Source organism: Dendropsophus ebraccatus, chromosome 7 (genome assembly GCF_027789765.1).
Source record: "Dendropsophus ebraccatus isolate aDenEbr1 chromosome 7, aDenEbr1.pat, whole genome shotgun sequence".
In the NCBI taxonomy this organism is placed as follows: domain Eukaryota; kingdom Metazoa; phylum Chordata; class Amphibia; order Anura; family Hylidae; genus Dendropsophus; species Dendropsophus ebraccatus.
This window is the reverse complement of record NC_091460.1, coordinates 138,048,750-138,074,051: the sequence shown is the minus strand read 5'-3', so window position 1 is coordinate 138,074,051 and position 25,302 is coordinate 138,048,750. Positions and strand designations below refer to the sequence as shown.

General features: G+C 43.8%; 1 protein-coding gene across 7 annotated transcripts in view; it reads right to left on the bottom strand.

Annotated features, from left to right (window-relative positions):
- The window catches only part of JADE1 (jade family PHD finger 1), a 79,034-nt gene that overhangs the window by 4,676 nt on the left and 49,056 nt on the right, over positions 1 to 25,302 (bottom strand). For all 7 annotated transcript variants that reach the window (XM_069978595.1, XM_069978594.1, XM_069978599.1 and 4 more), the window contains 6 exons: positions 22,738 to 22,928; positions 22,356 to 22,567; positions 12,002 to 12,169; positions 10,768 to 10,884; positions 3,985 to 4,506; positions 1,514 to 1,634 (listed from right to left, as the gene is read on the bottom strand). In XM_069978595.1, coding sequence (XP_069834696.1) covers positions 1,514 to 1,634; positions 3,985 to 4,506; positions 10,768 to 10,884; positions 12,002 to 12,169; positions 22,356 to 22,567; positions 22,738 to 22,928 — 1,331 coding nt within the window. The remainder of the gene's footprint in view (positions 1 to 1,513; positions 1,635 to 3,984; positions 4,507 to 10,767; positions 10,885 to 12,001; positions 12,170 to 22,355; positions 22,568 to 22,737; positions 22,929 to 25,302) is intronic.

Here is a 25,302-nt window from a genome sequence, read left to right as displayed (position 1 = left end):
TCACAACGCGCTCTCTCTCTCTGTTATACTACTAAAAATAGTAGGGATTTCTCCCAGAAACAGCACATTTCCTGGGCTCAGTTCGGGTGTGGGTTTTGCAGCTCAGTTACATTGAAGCTATGGCTCTTGAAAGGCAAGGATAAAGAAAACTGCTTAGGCTGGGATTACACTGCATTTTTGCAATCCATTTTATGCAAAAAAAAAAAAAAAAAAAAGATGCATTTGTGTGCATCCCTTTTTTCATTGACTTCCGTTATATATTTAACAAAAAAAAAACAAAAACGTGTGTATGCTAAAAATGCAGCATCTTGATCTAGAATTTAAAAAAAAAAAAAAAAAAGTTATTGTGCTTTTCTGACATATCCATTTCCCTAAGAACATTCTTAAAGGGGTACTCCAGCGGGGGGAGGAGTCATTTTTTCCCTGGGACCGGGGAGCATCGCGGTGCTCTGGTCCCCGGCCGCTTCCTGACGTCTCAGGTATGCTCAGCCAGTCAGTGACAGAGGTGGGATCCGTTTCAAGTCCGCTCAGATCCCGCCTCTGTCACGGACTGGCTGCGCGGACCTGAGACGTATCGTCTCAGGTCCGCGTCAGACACCAGGAAGCGGCCGGGAACCGGAGCACTGCGATGTGGGACCCGCTACTGGAACCGGGGAGGTGAGTGGACGTCCCCGGTCCCAGGAAAAAGTGTCGTCAACCCCCCCTGGAGTACCCCTTTAATAACATAGCAAAGTGATAGCCTATTCTTATAGCTCAGCATTTCGTTTTTCCTCTCTTATTCCCCATGGTAATTTATGAATAAAATAACTAGGTGTTACTAAGTCCCTTATGAAGGAACGCACCCCACTGACAGAAGTAATGAAGGTGGCAAATTCTGACGTAAAATCTGTTTGTGCATCTTTAGGAGAAATAACAGAGAAATGGAGTTCTGAGAGGGGAAAAAAAAGGCCCTCTAAGCCAGGGATGGGGAACCTTCGGCCCTCCAGCTGTTGCAGAACTACAATTCATGGTGGCAAAACCCCTTTAAAAATTGGCATTTAAGAACTTTCAGCTCTTTCAGTCACTGCCATAGGCGGGAGACTGGAGACCCCTTACTGATCTATAACACTGATCCCCTAAACCAGGGGATGGTGAACCTTCTGCCCTCCAGCTGTTGCAAAACTACAATTCCCACCATGCCTGGACAGCCAAGGTTCACCTTCCCTGTTCTAAGCACTGTAATTTTTGGACAAGTAACAGTATTTACTACAACATTCATATCAGGGGAGCGGACAGGTCGTCTTAAGGAACCATTTACACACTTGTAACAAAACCTGAGTAAATGCACAAATGTCCACCAGATCATCACCACTGTAGTGGGGGGCATTAGGGTGACAATCAAGAAATATACTGACGTAGACATAAAAATATACTAATAAAAATACATAAATAAATATTACAGCACGTTTCAGTTTCCAGCGTTCACACTGAGCAGCTCTGCATTGAAGGTGACCCAGGAGAAGGCGTATCCTACCAGCATTGCTTCTGTCCTGATCCAAGAGCTTTGTGTAAAAATTAAAGATCTGCTCCTGAACTTTACAGACCGAGCGCTTCATCTTCTCCCTTCTGGTCACCATGTAGGTGAGGTTTCGTACCTAAAACCAAGAAGAAAAAGAAATCTCAGTTTGCGCACAGAGCATTTGTTTTACATACGGGATGAATGTTGGTTTGACGCCAGAATCCTCCCTCAAACAGGATTACTGCACCACAACAGATGTACAGACGACAATGTAAAGCCACAGGATTCGTGTAACAAGCACTATGGGGAGGCAATACAGCTAGTTTCCGAGCACCAGTGTAATGCATGGTCTAATATAAGAAAGGAAGAGCTACTGGTCAGCCGGCTGCTGGATACCGGATATTAGGAGAAAAGTCATCAATAATTTGCCATTTTATTTTACAAAATGTATTCACAGCACTCCCATTCGCATTGCACGTCGGCCACGCCGGCGTCTTTACTAAGCTGTGCATGCGCAGTACAGTGGGTGAAGCCGCTGCTGTACTATGCCGCGCAAGCGCAGTACAGCAGCGTCTTCTCAGGCTGCTTTGCGCATGCACAGCTTAGTAAAGACGTCAGCGAGGCCGACGTGCAATGCCCCCCCACTGGCATCTAAGGGCTGGCATCTAACACCTTAGACTTCAGTCTGGTATAAGATTATTCTTTTCAATTTCCCCATGAAAATATATATATCGTGTAGTGTAATTTCTAGTGTAATGCATCCATGGACTGACTGAATAGAACTTAAAGTGATACTGTCACCTCAGTTTTTCTGTGTACTATCATTGGCACCATCAGTCGCGGATAATGTCACTGAGGCGGGGGCTTGGTATCCATTAAACGCCCTTCTCCCTGCCTCATCACAGGAGGAGCATGGATAACAGAACTGGAAGGAGGGAGAGGGCGCTCTTAGTGACACTGTCTGTAACTGGTGGTGCCAATAGTAGCACACAGGAAAACTGGGATGACAGTATCACTATAACATGGCATCCCCTATGTGATTACACAGACATCACACGACCCCAGCTTCCAGCTAGCATGGGTTACGTGACAACAACGGAGGATTATTAATTAGTATTTTGGTTAGTCCAACAACTTTTTCACTGTCTGTGTATTTACTATTTAACACTGCCTGTCTGTCTCTGCCTGTTACTTGAATACAAATCCACATGGTCTGTGCTGTATCACATGCCTCTTTAAAGGGGAACCATCAGGAGGTTAGGACAACTCTAACCTGCAGTGTCCTAAAGGACAGGAGACGCTGAGGAGGATGGTATGTATCTTCCCTTCCTCTTCTGCACCGTACCATTGCAGTTAGTCGTGTGCTCCATGGTTTGTTAGGAGCACTGTCTGCCCCATAGCCCCGATACGGCCCTGGACACTCCGTTCATTATCAATAGAAAGGGTCGGGCCAGCCTGGCCGGGGGCGGATAGGTAGTGTAGGGCATGTGCACCTAAGGGTCCTATTCCACAGGCCGATGGGGGCCCGATTAATAATGTAAACGAGCGCTGATCTGCTAGATTGGCGCTCGTTTACTGGGCCTATTGCACAGCCCGATAATCGTTTAACGAGGACTGAAGAGTCATCGTTACCGATGTCCTTGCAGCCCTTGTTTAAGCACCATACATTCTTCCTCCCGGTCCCGCGCACAGCAGCAGCTTCATTGCGGCCTGTCTGAGCTGACAGAGCGGCGGTTCTGGCCAGTGATTGGCTGAGCGGTCTGTCAGCTCAGACAGGCCTTACTGAAGCTGCTGCTACATGCAGGACCGAGAGGAAGAAGCAGCGCAGGAGAAGACCTGCAACATGTTTAGATAATGTATGGTGCTTGTGAAATTGTCAGTCGCCTGCCGCACATCGCTATTCCACGCAGCGTTGCGCGGTCAGTGCCCGATGATTTTAGGTTTGAACCCAAATAAACGATCAGCCAATGACACGATCATCGGCTGATCATTGCCACAGAGTTATAATCGGGCTGATCATCACTCCGTGGAATAGGACCCTGTCTCACCAGACTGTGGAGCAAACTACTAACTGCACCGGAATGGCATTGAGGAGGAGGGCAAGAGCCATACCTTCCTCCTCTGCATCTCCTGTGCTATACGGACATGTCAGCAGGTTAGATTCGTCTAACCTGCTGATAATCAGTTTTTCTGGTACGGTGAGCTCCTTTCTAGAGAAAAATAAATCCACGGCCTAAAGGGGAGTTACCTAAGCAGTTTTTTTTAACACATGTATATAATGCCTACAGCCACACCACCCTGAACACGCCCGAGCTCGTCTGATCTCGGAAATACATGTATATAATATAAAGTATATACAAGAGTAAATCATACATAATAAAGAAAAAATAAAAAGTGGATAAACCCTTTGCAGGTAAAGCCACTTGCCTGACGTCTACTTTGCATCATGCACATTTTAAACCAAGTAGAGGGACATAAATGCTCACCCTTTCCAGATCCTGCCGCAGGTGAGTAAACAGCTGCAAACGACGGATCAGAAAGTCTTGTTCTCGCTTGGCCAGATTGTCTTCCTCGTCCTTCTTCGGAGTTATAAGAGGTTTGTTGAAGTTGGCTTTCCTCTTCAGTTTCCAGTACTGGAATACAAAGTCTGTGACATCGTATGGGATCTGCATGGCCTGACTCACATCCTGTACATTGACGAATGTATAGAAGTCATCCTCGAGCTGCTGGAGTTTCAGTTTCCGCTGGCTGCCATGTTTGGTCTCTTGCTGGCAGGCAGCAAGACCCTGAAAATCATCCAAACAAACTGGGGAAGCCTCCGCTGTGCCAGTCAAATCACTAATGCTCTCAAGGATTTGGCCTTCCTGGGTTTTCTTGTTTCCGCTATGCTTTGGGCAATAAGACTTAAATTTTACTTCGTCTTCTTCTGTCAGGATGGTCTTCATCTCTAGGCCGCGATCGAAGGCGCAAGTGACGTGAAAAGCGATGCGGCAATTCTTAACAGAGCACTGAAAGCAAAAACGACATGGCGTTAGAGAACTGCAATTTATACAGTGACATGTTCTTATGTTAGGTGGTCCGCAGGCAACCCATGTTACTGTAACACACTACCTGCAAAGGAGGTCACCCCTCTAGGCTATTTTCCCATACAACAGGGGTAGGGAACCTTGGCTCTACAGCTGTTGCAAAACTATAACTCCCATCATGCATGGACAGCCAAAGCTTTAGCATGATAGGAGTTGTAGTTTTGCAATAGTTGGAGAGCCAAGGTTCCCTACCCCTGCTCTACAATGCTGGAGCATCTGCTGTGCAATGCAATGTAGTTTGCAATAGAAACCAATATGCAAATGTGAACAGAGCTCAACATGAATGAATCCTGAAGCCTACCAGGCCCGTTGTACAGTATGCCAGAAGGACGTACTTCTGCTACATGCTGGCAGCCTATGGACAGGTTTAGTGTGTATACTTGGAGCCTTTTAGGCACACTCGCTACATGTTTGCAAAAAACTTAGATGTACTGATCAATGATGACCGGAATCCAGATATAACACTTTGAATATAAGAAAAATCTAATCCCATTTGGTGTGATCCCTTACATTAGGCACCAGTACTCCAGTAATTCTCCTACAGTACATGGTCCTGGTCTATGTTACAGGCTGAACATTAGTTGGATATATGTAGTGAGAATGATACAGTAATATACAGTCTTTTATTTTATCTAGTTTATATTGCGACTATGTTCACACAAGGTATAAACAACTGGCGCTGTTTGACATGTTTCCGCAGCCGATATTACCATACTGGCTGCAGGAACGTCGCTTTATTTTACTTGGATTGCAGGCACATTTGGGTGCGCCTGTAATCCAATTAATCATTGAAGTCTATGCAACGTACGGCCGTCAAAACGGCCATACATTGTGTGAACAGAGCGAGAACGACGGCCGTTGTTCCGGCATTAGAGGCCGCAAACTATTGACGGGTCAATTATTTGTGCAACCATAGCGAACAATGGCCCGGAGAATAATGCAGTGCATCATTTTGAGGCAAGAACGGACATTCTAGTCTTCAAAAACTACACCGTGCGAACATGGCCTAAGGGTGCGTACACATGTACAGGATCCGCAGCAGTCAAATCTGGTGCAGATCCGCAGCAGGTTTGATGGGGCAGATATCAATGTAACTAAATAACTAAACACAGCATCAAATCTGCTGCGGATCCTGTATGTGTGAACGCACCCTTGGGCTTTGTTCACACTGCGCAAGTTCCGCAGAAATCACAGCCATTGTTACAACGGCTGTGATTTCTGCGGTACTTACGTAATGCTGCAGGCTGAGGGAATCCCGTCTGGAGCGTGTACACATAGTGTATGCTCCGGCCAGGATCCTTAGCGGCATTGTAAACAACTGACATGTCAGTTTTCTGCGTCTGAATAGCGGCTGCAGAAAACCGCTCACTCCATAGTGTGTAGTGGAGAGTTCTGATGCGGGTGCGCACGGATGCGCCCGCATCAGAGCTCTGCGGCCCTAAAGATCATCCGGCTCATCCGGCCTAAGGCTATGTTCACTCAACGTATATTTTCGTAAAACCACGATTATTATGAGAATATACGTTACTTTGCCTTCTATGGGATCCCAGTAGGAGCGTATACACATAGTATACGCTTCGGCCAGGATCCCTAGCGGCGCCGCATACATCTAACATGTCAGTTTTCTGCGGCTGCTATTCAGTTAATAGCGGCCGCAGAAAACCCTGTCAGTGCACACTGTGGAGCAAGCGGCTGCAGTGGGGAGTTCTGATGCAGGCGCTCATGGAGGCGCCCGCATCAGAACTCTGCGGCTGCAAAGATCATCCGGTCGGTACTGCAGTAGCGGCCGGGATGATCTTTTTAGAGACCGGCTGTTCCGTGACCCAGTTGGCAAAAACAAACCATAATAACGTCCCCTCAAGCTTAAGTGAATGTCCTAGGCTGTGCTATGTGATGGTCGTATGACCTCAGACTAACACACAATGACAACGGAATATTTCTACGTTCCCTTGAAAAGAAGCCAATCGGCCTCCTCTGGGTTTTCCTGCTCAGGTTGATTCAGCACGCAGATAAAAGAGAGAAGACATCAGACGGTTATTAACCGGCTTCACATCATCCACAACTACACTGGTCTAGAGTTAGAAATCAATGCCGAGAAGAGAGGGGAAAAAAAATAACACACACAAAACATAAAAGAGCAAAGGAAACAAGAACATACAACACCATAAACTACAAACGAGGTTATTGGAAAATGAGAGGTGATCAATACTCATATCACACGACTGTCATCACCTGGGCAATAGCCAGCAATCAGACCATGGAAAGCTCACGCTCATTATTCCACGGCATTTAAAGGGGGAATTCGAGTGAAAATCTTTTTCTTTCAAATCAACTGTTTTCAGAAAGTGTAATAAGATTTTTAAGTAGAAGTAAATTACAATTCTAAGTATTCCAGTAGTTGTCAGCTGCTGTATGTCCTGCAGGAATTAGTGTATTGTTTCCAGTCTGACACAGTGCTCTCTGCTGCCACCTCTGTCCATGTCAGTTCCTGAAACGGACAGAGGTGGCAGCAAAGGGCACTGTGTCAGACTGGAAACAATACCCCACTTCCTGCAGGACATACAGCAGCTGATAAGTAAGGGATGACTTGAGATTTTTAAATGAAGTAAATTAAAAATCTTTATAACTTTCTGAAACCAGTTGATTTGAGAGAAAAAAATTTTCACTGGACAACCCCTTTTAAAAGGACTGGCAGCGTTCACAGGGACCTTAGCTGTTCATTTCCAATATTATTCACAGACAAGCAGCACTCTCCATTCTATTATCTGACTTTAAAGGGTTTTGCCATTGTGGCAGATAGCATGATAAGCCACTGCTCCGTTCAACTTGTCCTAGCCCCAGTCTGGAGGACGGAAGGAGCGGAGGCTGGAGACCCCTGTGGGTCAGCGTGGTCAGACCCGTACTGATCTAACACTAAACCCCTAAACCAAGGCTGGGGAACCTTTGTCCCTCCAGCTGTTGCAAAACTACAATTCCCATCAGGCTGAAGGTTCCCTATCCCTGACCCAAACAGTGGACAGGTGAAAAAAAATGCTTCAGGCCGAAATATCCCTTTTACCTGATAAATCCCATGCAGAGCAGTTTAACCAGACATCTACATTCATTTTCTATCCATAGGGATTAGGGGGAAAAACAAATATTCAACAAAAAAAAGCCCTATAATTACATGTGTGATTATGCAGCGTCCCCTGAGAGATGAAATCCATCCTGTTTTTATGATGTCCACAGGGAATACAATCATAATGACTGGAACACATTAACCAGGATTTTATTTTTAAAGGTAGCCACATTTAACTCTTTCCATTGCTGGGAGATTGAGGACAATCTTCACGCTTACTACGTACAAAATTCATACATATAGCCTATGCACCAGGGGAGTGTTCAGTGTATACATCAGGCTTAAAGCGAATGTATCATCAGGTACATCACTTTAAGATCCTTACAGCAATAAAATGGCGCCAGTGCGGGGGTCCTTTATTTTTAACCGGAGCCTGGTTCATACATACGGCACTGGTGTATTCCGACCTGGCCTACAGCACTGGAGGCGGGCCTACTGGCCCCCAAGTGTGACGTTCTGCCATCCTCTATGTGATGCGGCTCCATTAGAATCAATGGAGCCACGTCACAAAGGGGAGTCTCATCACACCGGGGCCAGCGGGCCCGCCTCAAACGCTTTATTTTGGGTCGGTGCTCAGGAATAGACCAGCAATGTGCGCCAGGCTATTGCTACAAAAATCTTAAAGCGGTGTACCTGATGGTATGAATGTACTATAAAAGGGTACTCTGAACTAGGGGTATTTTTTGTGTATGGCTGGGGAGAGGGTTGGAGGTAGACGCTGTCGTCCGCTCCGGTTCCAACGCCGGGTCCTGGGGGGAACCGGGCAGGTAAGTGGAAAGCAGTGCCTATATCTACCTCCCCACCCCGGCCATACACGAAAAATACCCCTAGCCTGGAGTACCCCTTTAAGCAGAGCCTTGAAAGCAGAACAGCTTCTAAATTAAAAAAAAAAAAAAAGTTAGGGTTCATTCACACGTCCATAGAATTCAGTACACGGACAGTGTTCTGCGGACTAAACCTGAGAGCTCCCAGCATCATGATTATGTTGTCGGGAGCTCCTATACAGCTTAAAAGTTTGCGCTAGAGTATTGACACAGCCGTATGACTGTGTCAGTACACTAGCGCAAACTTATAAACTAATTAATCAAGATACTAGGAGCTCCCAGGTTCAGTCCACAGAAGACTGTCAGTGTACGGAAGGAATTATACAGACGTTTGAATGACCCCTTATGCCTCCATCTCATTCCCTTTTAAAAATATTGATAAAAGTGAAGAGATCAAGATTGTCCGCTTGCATCAAAGGCAAAATATCCGGCACTAAGAAGTCCCCTAAAATCTTGTATCTTTATCCTGAGACAGGTTCAACAGGGTTAAATAAGTGTTCCTGCAGGAGCTGGATACTTCTACTTCAATGCAAGAATTTGACGATACTTGTCTCCACTTTATTTTGTAGTTATTGCAACCATTTAAAGTCGGAGCGCATTACATACATCCTTGGCAGTGAAAGGGAGGACCTGTATATATATTTAAATGTCTTAGGGAAATGTGGGCACATGAAATAACATTGCTTTCCTTATTACCTGGCACTGTATGTATCCGCTGTAACTACAACTGGAAATGTAGGAATAAACTGTAGAGTTAATGTGTAGAGTTTCTCAGTAAGATGTATCCCTGCTATAGGATGCAGTCATCACTAGCTCTGCTAATATCTATTTGTCAATATATTCCTAGGTTTACAGGAGAAATACCAAATGCGAAAACAGCACAGAGTTTTAAGAAACTATATAATTTAAAGCGACTCTGTACCCAAAATCTGCCCCCCCCCCCCAACCGTTTGTACCTTCAGATAGCTGCTTTTAATCCAAAATCTGTCCTGGGGTCCGTTCGGCAGGTGATGCAGTTGTTGTCCTAAAAAAAAAACTTTTAAACTGGCAGCCCTGTGTCAAACTGGCATGGCCTAGAGTGTCTGTGCATTAGGCTGGCACAACCTCTCAGTCCCTCCCCATCATTAGGAATGCTCCAGTCAGATTGTCTCCTATTCCTCACCTGTGTAAGCACGGCACATGGGCTGGATCGTTAAGGCACCTGTGCAATGTTCAGACAAGTGAGGAATAGGAGAATACCTGGCTAGAGCATTCCTAATGATTGAAGGGGGGGGGGGCAGAGGGAGGGAGAGGCGGTGCAAGCCTAATGCACAGACACTCTAGGCCACGCCAGTTTGATACAGGGCTGCCAGTTTAAAAGTTGTTTTTCAGGACAATAACTGCATCACCTGCTGAACAGACCCCAGGACAGTTCATGGATTAAAAGCAGCTATCCGAAGTTACAAGTGGTTTGGGGGGGGGGGGGTCAGATTGTGGGTACAGAGTCGCTTTACTTAGTAATAAAAGGGGTAATGCGTGAATAGAAAAATACAGCTGCTTTCTTCTAGAAACAGCACCACATGTGTCCTCTGGTTTTGTGTGGAAATACAGCTCTGTTCTATATACTTCAGAGCTGCAATACCACGCACTAGGGGGGTGCCGGTTCTGGAAGAAATCATCTATGTTTTTCTAATCCTGGAGAACCCCTTTAAAGTATTAACTGGGGAAAAAAAAAGAAGTGTGAGAGCTGACAGGTCTTTAATCATTTGTCAACATCTACACATATTTACGACAGATGTATATCCAATCCTAGATGTTTAACCACTTAGATGCAGCAGTAAATAGGGAGTGAGGCATCAGAGAGAAGTAAGGGGGGGTTTCCCCACCACCCCCAGATCACCTCATGCAGTCACAGGGTAGCTGTCATGGCAGCTGGGGGCCTAGAAAAGACCTCTAAGACCACCAAGTTAGTAGTCCTACGACACTCTGCTAGAGGAAGGTAAAATAGGAAAAGAGGAAACTCGCAATACAGTGTAAGTCCCGAAACTTTGACACCATGCAGAATGAATGAGGTGCTGTCTGTGCACACACTGCGCTTTTTTAGGGAGACAATTTTTCTCCAATATCCAGATCTCTGGGGGTCCCAGCGGTCAGACCCCTACTAGCCAGCTTGGTATTCCCTATCCTGCAGATGGGGGCTGATTTTTGATGTTCGGCGTGCCTCTTTAATTGACAGTACAGTATAGTCCCAGCTAATCTTACCTGTATGCAGGCCCCAAACTTCTCACTGCACAAGTTACAGAGGAGCGCCCAGCGACTGCTGGGTATGTGCGACACCTTGGTAATGGGCTCCATCTTTTCTGGACTCCCTATGCTCACCTAGGATAATAAGACACAATCAGTATTGATATAGTTTATACTTTTTTTTGTTTGTTTTTTCAAGAAAACTTGTCATTTGCTTTAAAGAGACATTTAAAGGAAGTTAATCTGTTGGATACATAAAAAAAATTTTTAGGAGGAAATCAGGCTTTGTTTAATTCAAACAGCTGCAAATGTACCATCAATTCTTTACATGAATCAATAGAACAAATGTAGATAAGATACATTACGAGAGGTTCACAGACAATGCTTTTCTCCTCCATAGGTCAGACTTGCTCCCCCACAGAGGGTTATGGTGTCCTATTTAAGGGTAGCATAAACTAGTGACCGAGAAGCTGAACAGAATGATGGATCACTTACATTGTTCTGTGCAGCTAAATAACATGGACAATAAGTAGTCCTCTCCATTATGTGCATGAGCCCAGTAGTCCTGGATATTCATGAGAAGTGGAAAACTCCGCCCACTAGCTGCTGATTGGCAGTTATCTATCCATGCTGTGTATAGGCAGGCAACTGGCAATCAGTAGCTGGAGGGCGGGGGGAGGGGTGTGGCAAGAATCCTATTCTCCTGCATATTTGGAGAACAGCAGAACAAAATTATGTAAATATTACACAGATCTGTTCAGCATTTATATCACTAGTTTATGCTGCCCTCATTTAAGGTGTAATAAACCTAGTGATAGATTCCTGTTTACTCATAAGATTAATTTTCAACTTCTGCCTACAGAAGTCTATGAAGAAGGTGGAGAAAGTGTGTGTGTGGGGTTGGGTGGAAACATGACCCTGTTGGCTCTAGTAAGGGTCTTGCTGTCTACATCCTGCATGCTCTGTATGGTGCACATCATAGCGATTAATCTCCAGCTAACTCCTCCTGCTTTCTCCTCCCTCTCCCACTTCCATAGACCTCTATAGGCAGCTGTGACCCGATTGCTCTGTGAAGTTGAAAATCGGTCTCCTCTTTGCTGTGAGGATTTTATCGATTCTAAATGAATGTACAAGGATAAAGGGTTTAAAAAAATTAAGTTGAAAAAGCATTTCTCTCTAATAAGACATATTGTGGTACTAGTGATTTATAAAGAGTGGGGAGGGACACAAGTTACAACATTCAGGGCTTTACCTCAGGAATCCACAGAGCACAGCTGACATGGACCCACTTAGTGCCACTCCGCGTGGGCTTCATGGCACCTCCTTTCTTCGGGCACAATAAGCATTTTGGCTGTACCCCTAAGGCACAGGTCCGGCACAGCCAGCTTCCTTCCGGCACTTTCAAAATGCCATAACATGCCTGAATCCAAGTGGAAAGAGAGAGCATTGACATGCTAAATATACAATCACATCAGAACAGCAAAAAACGTTAAATAAAATATAAATCAAACTATACATGCTTCTACGGCCATACTGAAACTACGTGTGTATGCCAAAGCAAAGCACACGCCGGTATTCCAAACTATTATTGGGTTCCTGCTAAACCCCAAGCTTATTTGTGTCATTCCATTTCATTGATGATCTATTTGGCTTTAAAGGGGTACTCCTCTTTCTTTCAAATCAACTAGTTACAGAAAGTTATAAAGATTTGTAATTTACTTCTCAGCTGCTGTATGTCCTGCAGAAAGTGTTGTTTTCTTTCCAGTCTGACACAGTGCTCTCTGCTGCCACCTCAGTCCATGTCAGGAACTGTCCAGAGCAGGAGAGGTTTTCTATGGAAATTTGCTACTGCTTTGGACAGTTCCTGGCATGGACAGAAGTGGCAGCAGAGAGCACTGTGTCAGACTGGAAAGAATACACCACTTCCTGCAGGACATACATCAGCTGATAGGTATAGGTATAGGAATACTTGAGATTTTTAAATAGAAGTAAAATACAAATCTATATAACTTTCTGAAACCAGTTCATTTGAAAGAAAAAGATTTTTACTGGAGTACCCTCTTTAACCAACACAGCAGTAACCAGAGGATGACGTAAAGCCTAGTGTAATGTATCCGGTTTCTTTATCAAGTGCAACATGTCAAGCAGGAAGCATCTACAGGACAGGGCTGTCATCGCTCACATGAAGTGAATATTTAGAAAGTACATCTCAGTGTAAAGCATCGCTTAATGCTAAGGCAAGCACACTCCGTCTGAATTTTAACCAAAGTCGTCTATTTGTCAATGTTACATCCATTACTGTTACTAACTGCAGCGACCCTGTAAACAAGATTTCTATTAATGAAAATGAGTTACATGATCATCTCGCTATTCATCAATAGACCATACTCATTATGGGTAACATACAGCAAGTGATAGATCAAGTTCACTATAGTTTATTGCCCTCTCGTTGTGATTTATTGCCCTCTCTAACCCAGGGGTAGGGAACCTTGGCTCTCCAGCTGTTGCAAAACTACAACTCCCATCATGCCTGGACAGCCAAAGCTTTAGCTTTGGCTGTCCAGGCATGATGGGAGTTGTAGTTTTGCAACAGCTGGAGAGCCAAGGTTCCCTACCCCTGCTCAATCCTAACAACCCTCCAGAAATCTAAAAGGATCAGCGTACAGGCAGAACAGTATACGGACATATATCACAGTGTTCCCGTGCCAGGCCCAGTGAGTTTAATGGATTAAATGTATCATACTAGGGACTATATTTAATTCCATTTCTAAGCGTAAATTGTAATTGTGGGCTACTTAAAGGTGCAGGCGGCTACACACTCAGGAAAAAACTTAAAGGAACCTGTCACCCCCCATGCCGGGGTGAAGGCCACCCGACCCCCAGCTACATACCCTATCTCGCCAAGTCCCGCTCCTGGAGCCTGTCCCGGGGCGGAGATATGCTTGTCGGAAGCCCTGTGTGCGCGCTGCGTAGAGGAGTCCGACGCCCATAGAGAATGAATGGAGCCGTCATTCTCTATGGGCATCAGACTCATCTCTGCAGCGCGCACGCAGGGCTTCCGACAAGGATATCTCTGTCCCGGGACAGGCTCCAGGAGCGGTACTTGGAGAGAAGGGGTAAATATCCGGGGATCTAGCTGGTTGTCGGACGGCCTTCACCCCAGCGCGGGGGGTGACAGGTTCCCTTTAACCCTTAGACGACCCAGGGCGTATAGTTACGCCATGGAAGTCTGTCCCCAGACGACCTAGGGCGTAACTGTACGCCCTGGGTGTTTCTCCCGCTATGAAGCGTGCTCCGGAGCGGAGCGCGCTTCATAGGAGGTGGGGGCCGGCTGCAGTGAGCAGCCGGGACCTCACCGGCAATGACACGCTGCAGCGATCGCGCTGCCGCGTGTCATTAACCCCTTAAACGCCGCGATCGCGGCGCGACCGCGGCGTTTAAGTGTAAGTGACAGGGGGAGTCCCCTGTCACTTACCGATCGGGACCCCCGCAGTGTGACTGCAGGGGTCCCGATCGGTAAAACGGACTGCTGGAGGTCTCTTACCTGCCTCCATGCGGTCCGATCGGCGCTCTGCTACTCTAAGCCTGCACAGGCAGGCTCAATGAGCAGAGCGCCGATAACACTGATCAATGCTATGCCTATGGCATAGCATTCATCAGTGTAGAAATCCAAGTAATGTATGTAAAAGTCCCCCAAAGGGGCTTCAAAAGTGTAAAAAAAAAAAGTTAAAAACACTAACACACTACCCCAAAACCCCTCCCCCAATAAAAGTTGAAATCACCCCCCTATCCTATTATATAAATAAAACATATAAAAATAAATAAATAGATAAACATATAATATACCGTAGCGTGCGTAATTGTCCGATCTATTAAAATATAACAAGCGTCATTGCGAACGGTGTACACGAAAAGAGGGAAAAATGTGCGCGGATTACCGATTTTATGTTACATTATATATATAAAAAAATTAATAAAAAGTGATCAAAACGTCCGATCTTCACAAATATGGTATTAATAAATACTAGAGATCATGGCGGAAAAAATGACACCCCATACAGCCTCATAGGTGAAAAAATAAAACCGTTATAAGCGTCACAATAGTCCCATTTTATTTATAATTAATTGCCAAAAAAAAGGATTTCATTAAAAAATACATATATAACATTAGAGAATCTGTGTAACCTGCATATGGTTGTGTTCGGACTGACCTATAGAATAATAGTGTCATGTCGCTGTTACCATATAGTGCATTACGTAGACACAGGAACCCCCCAAACGTTACCATATTGCATTCTTTTTTGCGATTTCACCAATTTATATCTTCATAAATAATATATTTGGGATTCCGTCATACATGTTATGGTAAAATGAATGACGCCATTACAAAGTACAACTATTCCTGTAACAAATAAGCCCTTACATGGCCTGTAGATAAAAAACTGAAAGTGCTAGAGCTCTTAGAAGGGGAGGAGGGAAAAACGGAAACACTAAGATCAAAATTTGCGCGGTCCACTGGGTCATTTTGGGCCTGGTCCTCAAAGGGTTAAAGTGTCACTGTCTTTATTTATTTATTTATTTTGCAGAAATCAATAGTACAGGCAATTTTAAGAAACTTTGTAATTGGGTTTATTAGCCGAAAAATGCATTTTTATAATGAAAAAGCAGTTTGAAACTCTCCCCAGTCTTCATTGTTCTCTATGGAGAGGGGAGGGGTGGAGGGAGATGAGGCACCAAAATTAGGACAACAGAGTTAATTTACAGCTACATCACCGGGCTATCTCCTCTGAAGTCAGCACTGACCTTTCTGAACTCTGAATACTGGCTTTCATACAGCTCCCGCTGTGTAATCCTTTGTTCTCTGCTGGCGACTAATCTCCCTCCTCCCCCCTCCCCTATCCATAGATTACACAGGGTCCGACTGATGTAAAAGAGTCGAGATTTCCTTATAATGAGCTGTGGATGAGAGAGAGGGGGGGGGGGGGGACTGAGAAAAGTCTTTTTGAATGCAGATAATGGCATATTTGCCTAATAAACCCTATTACAAAGTTTCTTAAAATCACCTGGACTATTGATTTCTGCAAAAAACAACAACAAAAAAACGACAGTGACACTTTAATGACCAGAGAAATTCAATGCATTAGAGGGGTTATCCCCTTTTAACCCACTCTTGTCTCCATCTCAGGTGTGGTTTGGAATTAAGCACCATTTACTTCAATGGAACAGAGTTTTAAAACCCCACCCAAACTGGAGACAAGAGCAGTGCAAAAGTCGCCATGTTTTTGTGGCGCTGGATAATCCCTTTAAGTTTCATACACAGCATTCAGCAGAAAAACAATTAAAAAATGATGAGACTAAGTTATAGTAAATTATACGAAAAAATTATGTACAAAGTGAGTGTTGGTGTTTTATTCAAAAGTAGTATGCTCTATATAGGACATTACAGTTCTTCAGGTGTATCTAAGCCTGTCATTTGTGATACTGCCTACGGAGCAAATGTATTTATGCCTATAATATCTGATGCGGTCTACTGGTCTGGTGTGATTAACTATATCATATATTATACAGTTATTAGGTATATCATACATCATACAGTTCCTCTATGCTTGTGCATCTTATCCCACATTATATAATGTATCTAATCCCATCACAATTATATTAATACTATGTATATACTGTATTATATCAAAGTGTGTCACATTTAGTGTCATTAAGTCAGTGTATCTAAGCTCATGATATCTGGACTATGTATCCAAGCCGGTCATGTCTGATACTGTCTATGGAGCAGATGTATCTAGGCACATAATGAGCCAGTCTATCCAGTGTCGCTATGGCCTATGTGCCTCTAGTCTCATGATAATTTATAGTTTGCCGCTCTAATCCCATGACGATTTTGAGAGCGCTGTTTATCTGTTCTATATAAGCCTATCGGAATTATAATGTGATTAGATACAGTGGCAGAGCAGCACGCTATCAATTATCAGGAGATTAAATGTAAGGCCACAGTGGTGATGTATCAAACATGAAAGGCTTAGATACAACAGCTCGAAAGACAGTACTAAATGAGATAGGCTTAGATACCCCCCTAAGCAGACCGTATGACACAACAGGATTACAGACATATTACGGGCGTAGAATCAATCACTCACTAACACGGTATCAATCATTACTGGGTGAATTATCCGTTCTATCTAAACCTATCATGTTTGATACACTGTGCCGGTGACCGTGTAGCCAAGCCCATTGTTTTGTATGTATAAGCCTATAAAGTGTGATACTGGTAGAGCTAAGGGTACTATTGCATGAAGCGATTTATGGACGATTTACAATAAACAAACTCAAACGACCGCTATGGCGAAAGACCTGAAATCGTTCACCCAATTACACGGACGGATGATTGTTATTTATGATCGTTATTGTGTCCATCCTGTCGACGCCACTGCGGTCGCAGCTACTGCGAACGAACAAGCAATAAAAATAGGTCCAAGTTCTATTAAGCGACCGATTTCTTGTTTAATCGTTTAAGCGTTGTCTGCTATTACACTAAACGATTATCATTTAAATCCGAACGATTTAATTATTTTTCAAACGATAATCATTCCATGTAATACCACCATAAGTCTATCCTGTATGACACAGTGCAGCTTAGCTGGTGTACCCAAGCATATAATTGTGATGCTACGCTGCTGAGCTAACATAGCTAAGGCTGGGTTCATACTACGTTTTTGCAATCCGTTTTTTTTTAAAAAAAGGATGAAAAAAAAACAAAACGGACACAACTGTGTGCATCCGTTTTAATCCGTTTTTCCATTGACTTCTATTTTTTTTAAAAATTGATCCGTTTTGCATCCGTTTTTTCCATCTGTTTTTCATCCATTTTATTGCAAAAACGTAGTGTGGACCCAGCCTAACCTTGGGACAGGCTGGAAGTATAGAGCAGCCCACATATTATATCACCTCTCATCCATACAGTAATGTACAATACGCTGTGGCACATCTTGCTGTATTTTATCATACCTTTACTGATCTGTAAACTCACCTTCTACACATGAAGTAAAAGGGTGTAAGGGTGGGGGCCACACTGCATTATTCCAGTCAGTTTAACATAGCTTCAGGGTGCGTTCACACGTACAGGATCCGCAGCAGATTTAATGCTGTGTTCAGTCATTTAGTCACATTGATACCTGCTGCGGATCCTGTACGTGTGAACGCACCCTTATGGAGGGAGGGGGGGCGGGAGAGAAAAAACGGATGCGTAACCAAATGCAACTGTGTGCATCCTTTTGGATCTGTTTTTTTTTTTCCCCATTGAGTTCTATTATAAAAAAAAAAAAAAAACCTATGTAGTGTGCACATACCCTAACATTTACTATATAAACTACAGCCGGTGTTTTATGAGGCCGCACAAGATAACTGAAAGGTCTATTGTGTGTGGTCGCTATTCATTGAACAGAGACCGTACAGAACAGCCTGTTCAGACAATGTAAAGTACGGCCCCCGAACTTTACATTGTGCTCTAAGGCCAACTGGAGTGCGAGCACACCCGAATGTGCCAGCATTCCGATTAAATGAAGTGATGTTCACTGCAGTACCAGCCAGGTGAACATCTGAGACTTCGGACGTTGTTTAACACATCAAACAACGGCAGATGTTCTTACCATGTGTGAACATGGCCTAAAACTGCAAAAAAAAATAACACTGTGTGAATGAGCCCTTATAGGGTGAACATACAGACACCAAGCAGTTTTTTCCAACCTTGACTTTAATCTAGGACTCCTTTAAAGTGTCACTGTCTTTTTTTTTTTTTTTTTTTTGCAGAAATCAATTTTAAGAAACTTTTTAATTGGGTTTATTAGGCAAATATTCCATTATCTACATTCAATAATACTTCCCCAGGTCCCCCCCCCCTCCCCTCTCATTCACTGCTCATTATCAGGAAATCTGGACTCTTTTACATCAGACATGCCCCTGTGCAACCTTTGGAAGGGGGGGGAAGAGAGGAGGGAGGAGGAAGATTAGTCACCAGCAGAGAACAAAAGGATTACACAGTGGGAGCTGTGTAAAAGCCAGTGCTCAGCGGTCAGAGAGGTCGGTGCTCACTTCAGAGGAAAATGATGTAGCTGTAAAAATGAACTAGTTGTCCTGTTTTGGTGCCTCATCTCCCTCCACCCCTCCGCTCTCCATAGAAAGCCATGAAGACAGGGGGGAGAGCTTCAAACTGCTTTTTTTATGATAAAAATGCATTTTTCGGCTAATAAACCTAATTACAAAGTTTCTAATTGCCTGGACTAAAAAAAAAAAAAAATGTAAACAGTGACACTTTAACCTCTTAGGGACAGAGCTCCGAGCGATCTCCGTTACTTGTGCCGGCCGGGGTCTTCGCCAAAGTGGTGCTGATCCCGGCTCGGCTCTCGGCTGCAGCAGCCGAAAGCATCCGAGTGCCGATCTCATTGATCTTTGCTGTATTACTATACAGCAAAAGATCTCAATGAGAGATCAATGCACTTATACTAGAAGTCCCCCAGGAGGAATAACCCTAACCCCAGGGGGGAAAACCCTAAACCCAGGGGGGCTTCTAGTAAAAGTAAAAAAAAAAAAAAAAAAAAAAGTGTTATAAGTAAAAAGCCCCCTGTCCTAATAAAAGTAAGAATCACCCCCCTTTTCCCAGGTTTTTAATAAAAGTAAATAAATAAACATGTTTGCTATCGCCGTGTGCGTACTCGCCCGAACTATTAATTAAACACATTCCTGATCTCGCACGGTAAAAGGCGTAAGCGCAAAAAAATCCCAAAGTGCAAAATTGCTCATTTTTGGTCACATCAAATCCAGAAAAAAATGTAATAAAAATCGATCAAAAAGTCGTATATGCGCAATCAAGGTACCGATAGAAAGATCACATCATGGCGCAAAAAATGACATCCCAAAAAACCCCATAGACCAAAGGATAAAAGCGCTATAAGCCTGGGAATAGAGCGATTTTAAGGAACATAAATTTGTTAACAATGGTTTGAATTTTTTACAAGCCATCAGATAATATAAAAGTCAGTTTTACCCCAGGGTGAATGGCGTAATAACAAATACCCCCCAAATAAAAGAAATGCAGGTTTTTTTTGTTCAATTTCACCACACATTGAATTTGTTTCTGGTTTCGCAGTGTACTTTATGCAAAAATTCAACCTGTTATTGCAAAGTACAATTAGTGGCGCAAAAAATAAGGGCTCATGTGGGTTTCTAGGTGGAAAAATGCAAGTGCTATGGCCTTTTAAACACAAGGAGGAAAAAACGCAAAATGTAAAAACGAAAATTGGCCCCGTCCTTAAAGGGTTAAATAAAATCACTGTGGCTAACCGCTCAGCCATCCACATACCATATACTTGTAGAGCTGTCTTGGTTATCTAAGAGCTGAAGTGGAAACATCTAATTTAGAAAACATTTGAGCAACAAAGCTGTGAGCAATAATACAAGATTATGAAATGTGACCGCCAACTGTAGAACCTGTAGTGCAGCTGTTGCAGTACTCACTGCCTAATGAATTACAAACGGACTCTGAAAGCAGAATTAACAAGGACTGTTCTCCATAGCCCAGTGGCTAAGACCTCCTTGCACTATACCCAACATTGGCTGAAGTGGTGAAAAGTACATCTCTAATGGATTCTGATTGACAGAATAATTTGGGATCTGATAGATGCCAGGAATACACTGTCTATCTTAAAGCAATGTGCAATAGGGCTTCATACCTATTTTTTATTTGTTATTGAAATTATTATTAGAAACAATGATGCAAATTAGGAGATAAAGTCCACAGGGCATTCCCTTAGTATGCATGTATATATGCAGGCAATGGGGCATTACTTATGTGAGAAGGGTCTGGACATTGCTGGGCTTCCACCGCTTCAGAGAACGCCCTTTGGGGTTTATCTCGTAATTTGCATAAAACTCCTATTACACGGAGCGATGTTTAACGGTTAGCGATCGCAAACGAGATTGCTTATCGTTAACCCAAAATCATTCACTATATTACACAGAACAATAGTCGTTAGTTACGATTGTTACTATGATCATTTACTCCATCTGATCCCAGCAATACAATGAACAATGTGCAAGCCAAAAAGACAGAAATGGCTGCACATCGCACCCATGGCTGACACGAAAGCTTATTCAGCTACATTTAAAACCAACATCAGAAGTTAGTATATAATTTGGCCAAACCATATTGCCTCATGTACCACGTGCAGGTCTTCTGATACACGAGTCCCTAACCAAAAAACATCACTGTGCCGGTCAGTGACCACAATCCCCGCAAAACATGCGCAAGCAGAGAAGGGGGGCCACGGAATGGCCATGCAACCCCATTGTCACAGGACCAGACCCTAAAGGGCCCCCCGGATCCCGCAGGCGCCAAACTTGTACCTCATCCAGACTTGTGCTGTTTGGGGGCGGCCTTCTCCGCCGGCGGTGCTGGCCGGGTTCTGGTGTGGTGTTTTTGGGTCTGGTCCTGTGGCATGGGGGTCGCAGGGCCGTCCCATGGCCCCCGTTCCCTGACTGTGCACACCTGTGGGGTTGGTAGCCACTGACCGGCACGGTGTGGACTTAGTGTAGGGACCTATGTGTATCAGATACCTGCACGAGGTACATGGGGCAGTATGGCTTGATCAATTCATACACAAAATTCTGATGTGTTTTATATTTAGCCTAGGGGCACTAGTATCAGCCATAGGTGTGAGGTGCAGCGCTCTTTTTCTTCCCTGAACCGTAATGAACAATGTGCAATTACACTAAATAATTAGTGAACAAATGCGGAACTACTGCGAATGAATGTTGAATTACAGCGAACGATTAACGATAATTTTAGATTCAGATCTAAATCAATAATCAATGTCATACGAAGATTTTTTTAACGTTGCCCGCAATTACACAGAACGATTATTGTTTAAATTTGAACTTTATAACGATTTTTCACACGGTATTCGTCTCATGTAATGGGGCCATAAAACGTCTACCTCCTCACTGGAGCGATGGTTTTAAATCAGTTATAGCTCCTGATTTTAACTAACTTGTGACAGCTGCAGCCCACAAGATTGCATCCAACTCAATGTATTGCTTTTTATTTTTGTTTCTTTGAAATCCACTTGTATCAAAGTGTCAGAGATTTGTAATTTACTTAAAAATTCTCAAGTACTTCTAGTACTTATCAGCTGCTGTATGTCCTGCAGGAAGTGGTGTATTCTTTCGGGTTCTTTGCTGCCACCTCTGTCCATGTCAGAAACTGTCCAGAGCATTTGAAATCCCCATAGAAAACCTCTCCTGCTTTCCAGACTGGAAAGAATACAACACTTCCTGCAGGACATACAGCTGCTGATAAGTACTGGAAGACTGGAGATTTTTTTATTTAATAGAAGTAAATTACAAATCTCTGGCACCAGTAAATTTCAATGAGGAAAAAATTCACACTGTAGTCCAAGCCTTATCTACATGCCTCATCCATAAAGTGCAGCCCACAGAGTGTCACAGCCCCTTCTCAGTTGGCTATCAAAGTCATCTCTAAATAAAAGGCAATAGAACACATTGTCCACTTTCAGACCAGGATACGTAAGTGATGTGCCTACCTGATGGACACAGATGTTACATTTATCACAGAAGACCATTTCATTGCCATCCTCTCCATCCGGGGACTGGCAAACGTCGCATACAACGTCCTCGTCATACTCTATTCCAAGGCCTTCCTCTGTCTCGATGGCGTGGTTCATATTGTCATAGCACCTCTGCTCAAACTCCTCCATTATCCGCTCCATGATGTATTCATCTAGCTGTGGCATACCTACAATCCAAGGAAACAAGGATCAAGTCTCAAAGCTCCATATAAAAGAGAGTAAGACAAGGTTCTGTTTACCGAGAGATTCAACCTCTGACCTTAGCACAGTACACGGAGGCCTGTATCCTGCCTACGCACCAGGGTAGCAGGTCAGCAGAGAGGTCAGACATACTTACCCATCTCTTTGAATTCTTCATTAATCATCTCCAGCCAAGCAACATCCATTTCATTGAGGTCATAGCGACACACACCATCTGCCAGAGTGTGGATATCGACATATCCCAGCTCGGGAGGATCTGACCCTGATGAATGAATATACTTTCGAGGTCTAGTGTATGTGACCACCTTGTCTTTCTCAGCAATAGCCCTATAAGAAACAAATAGAAAAATAAAGATTTAGTGCTTTAAAGGGGTACTCCGGCAAAAATATTTTTATTAAAAAATAAACTGGTTTCAGAAAGTTGAATACATTTGTAATTTACTTCTATTTAAAAATCTCAAGTCTTTCTGCACTTATCAGCTGCTGTATGTCCTGCAGGAAGTGGTGTTTTCTTTTTAGCCTGACACAGTGCTCTCTGCTGCCACCTCTGTCTAAGTCAGGAACTGTCCAGAGCAGCAGCAAATCCCCATAGAAAACCTCTCCTGCTCTGGACAGTTCCTGACATGGACAGAGGTGGCAGCAGAGAGCACTGTGTCAGACCAAAAAGAAAACACCACTTCCTGCAGGACATACAGCAGCTGATAAGTATGGGAAGACTTGAGATGTTTAAAAAGTAAACCAATTGATTTGAAAGAAAAAGATTTTCGATGGAAGATAAACTGTGATTGGTTGTTAATGTAGCTCTGCATTACCAGCTAGATTTCCTGATCAGGCCACTAGTAGGCTGAGAGATGTAACAGCGGTAACACGGTCTTCTGCCAGGATTACTTGGAATCAAATAGAACTGAGGGAATATGATTTATAACAACTAACCTATTAGATAGGAAATCTAAATGTCAAGGTAAAAGTAGTACAGTGGAACCTTGATGGAAGAGTAACTTGGATTAAGAGCGTTTTGAAAGAAGAGCTCACGGTTTTTCAAAATTGTAACTTGGTTTAAAAGAATTGCTTTGGTTTAGGAGCTCCCTGTACTGGGTGGGAGGGGCAGTGGGGGAGGTGCATGGTCTGCATAGCGGGGTCTACAGCACTGTACTCTGACCCAGGGAGTCTCCCTCACCTTCCAAATTATAGCAGATCCACTTAACGCTGGGGCTCACATCAGGGGACAGGACTATGGAGGTAATCTCTCCATAGCTGTAACCCCTCTCTCCCCGGACAGAAAGTGCTACATTATGTGCCCACATATACCCCGCTCATTCCTTCATGCTCCCTGCAGTCTCTGTTAGCCCTTGTGTTTTCCATCCTCTTCATTCCTCCTATAATGTGCCTACACTTATACTCAGCTATACACACTGCTGCTATACTGTGCCTGTACTTACACTCAGCCATTCACACTGCTGTATAGAAAAGTTTCTGTCACTGTCCTCCTGCACAGCTCTGTGCAGATTCTCACTTCCTGATTGTTCCATGCTGAACACTCCCCCTTCCCCCATTGCCGTCATGTGACCACACAGGCCTCTGACAGCGGCCCTGCTTCTCTATTCTAGCCTGTTGTACTACGCTACTGCACTATGAGGATCTGCAGCTCCATCCGGTATCTACAAACTGCTGCTGTTTTTTCAGGTTTATGACTTATAATATGATGTTCAGCTTCTTCTCATGGTTTGTTTCATTTATTCTACATGTTATTCAGAATAAAAAAAATCCTTATTTTTGTTGTGTGGAACCAATTGTCGGCATTTCAGTGATTTCTTATGGGAAAATTTGCTTTGGTTTAAGAGTGGATTTGGATTACAAGCGCGGTCCCGGAACGAATTATGCTCGTTATCCAAGGCACCACTGTATATAAATGCTGCTATCAGCATTAGACGGCATAAATCCATGGTAATAAACACAACAAGCCAGTACTGGCAGAAACTGGGATCACTTTGTATTTACCAGCTTACTCAAATTCCTACTTTTCTAGTAATCCGCAGATATCAAACCAAGTATCCTGATCTGTACGTTAAAGTGAATCCTGTCTTCTGTCAGATAGTGGAAAGGAAGGAAATACTGGGTAATTATATGCAGGTAAACAGCTGCCGTATCTCCGCAGGAGCCCTCTAAACAAATCCGAATGTGAAATAATACACAGGCAAGCACACTGATTTGCCTTCCCACGCATGCCTGCAAACCGCTGTTACAAGTCATCACTTCACAGTTTGCAGTCCCTTAAAGTGCATCCAACGCTAAACCTAGACTAGAAATTAGACGTCAATTTCCACCTTTCAGTCGCAGCTGGGGAGGATCAACCGGGGGCTAATTTGTCCAAGATGACTACACTATGCCAGTGCAAGCTCGAGCGAAAGGCACGCTTCATTCAATAAGAAAACCATCTAAAAATAATGGCACGATGAGCTCGCCCAATCACAACAGCTCATGACAGGCCGCACTAGTTTATTAGTAATCCCCAGAACATCTCGGCATCTGAGGCTTCTTTTATATACAGCGAGATGACGGGGATGCGAGTATCTTACAGCAGGGCACAAAGATGAGATAAAAACGCCAGTAAATAGAAGCGCCGTGTATAGTGAGATCGAAGGGCGTCTTAGTTCTATTATTTAAAGAGACTCTGTACCCACTTATGGTCCCCCCCCCCCAA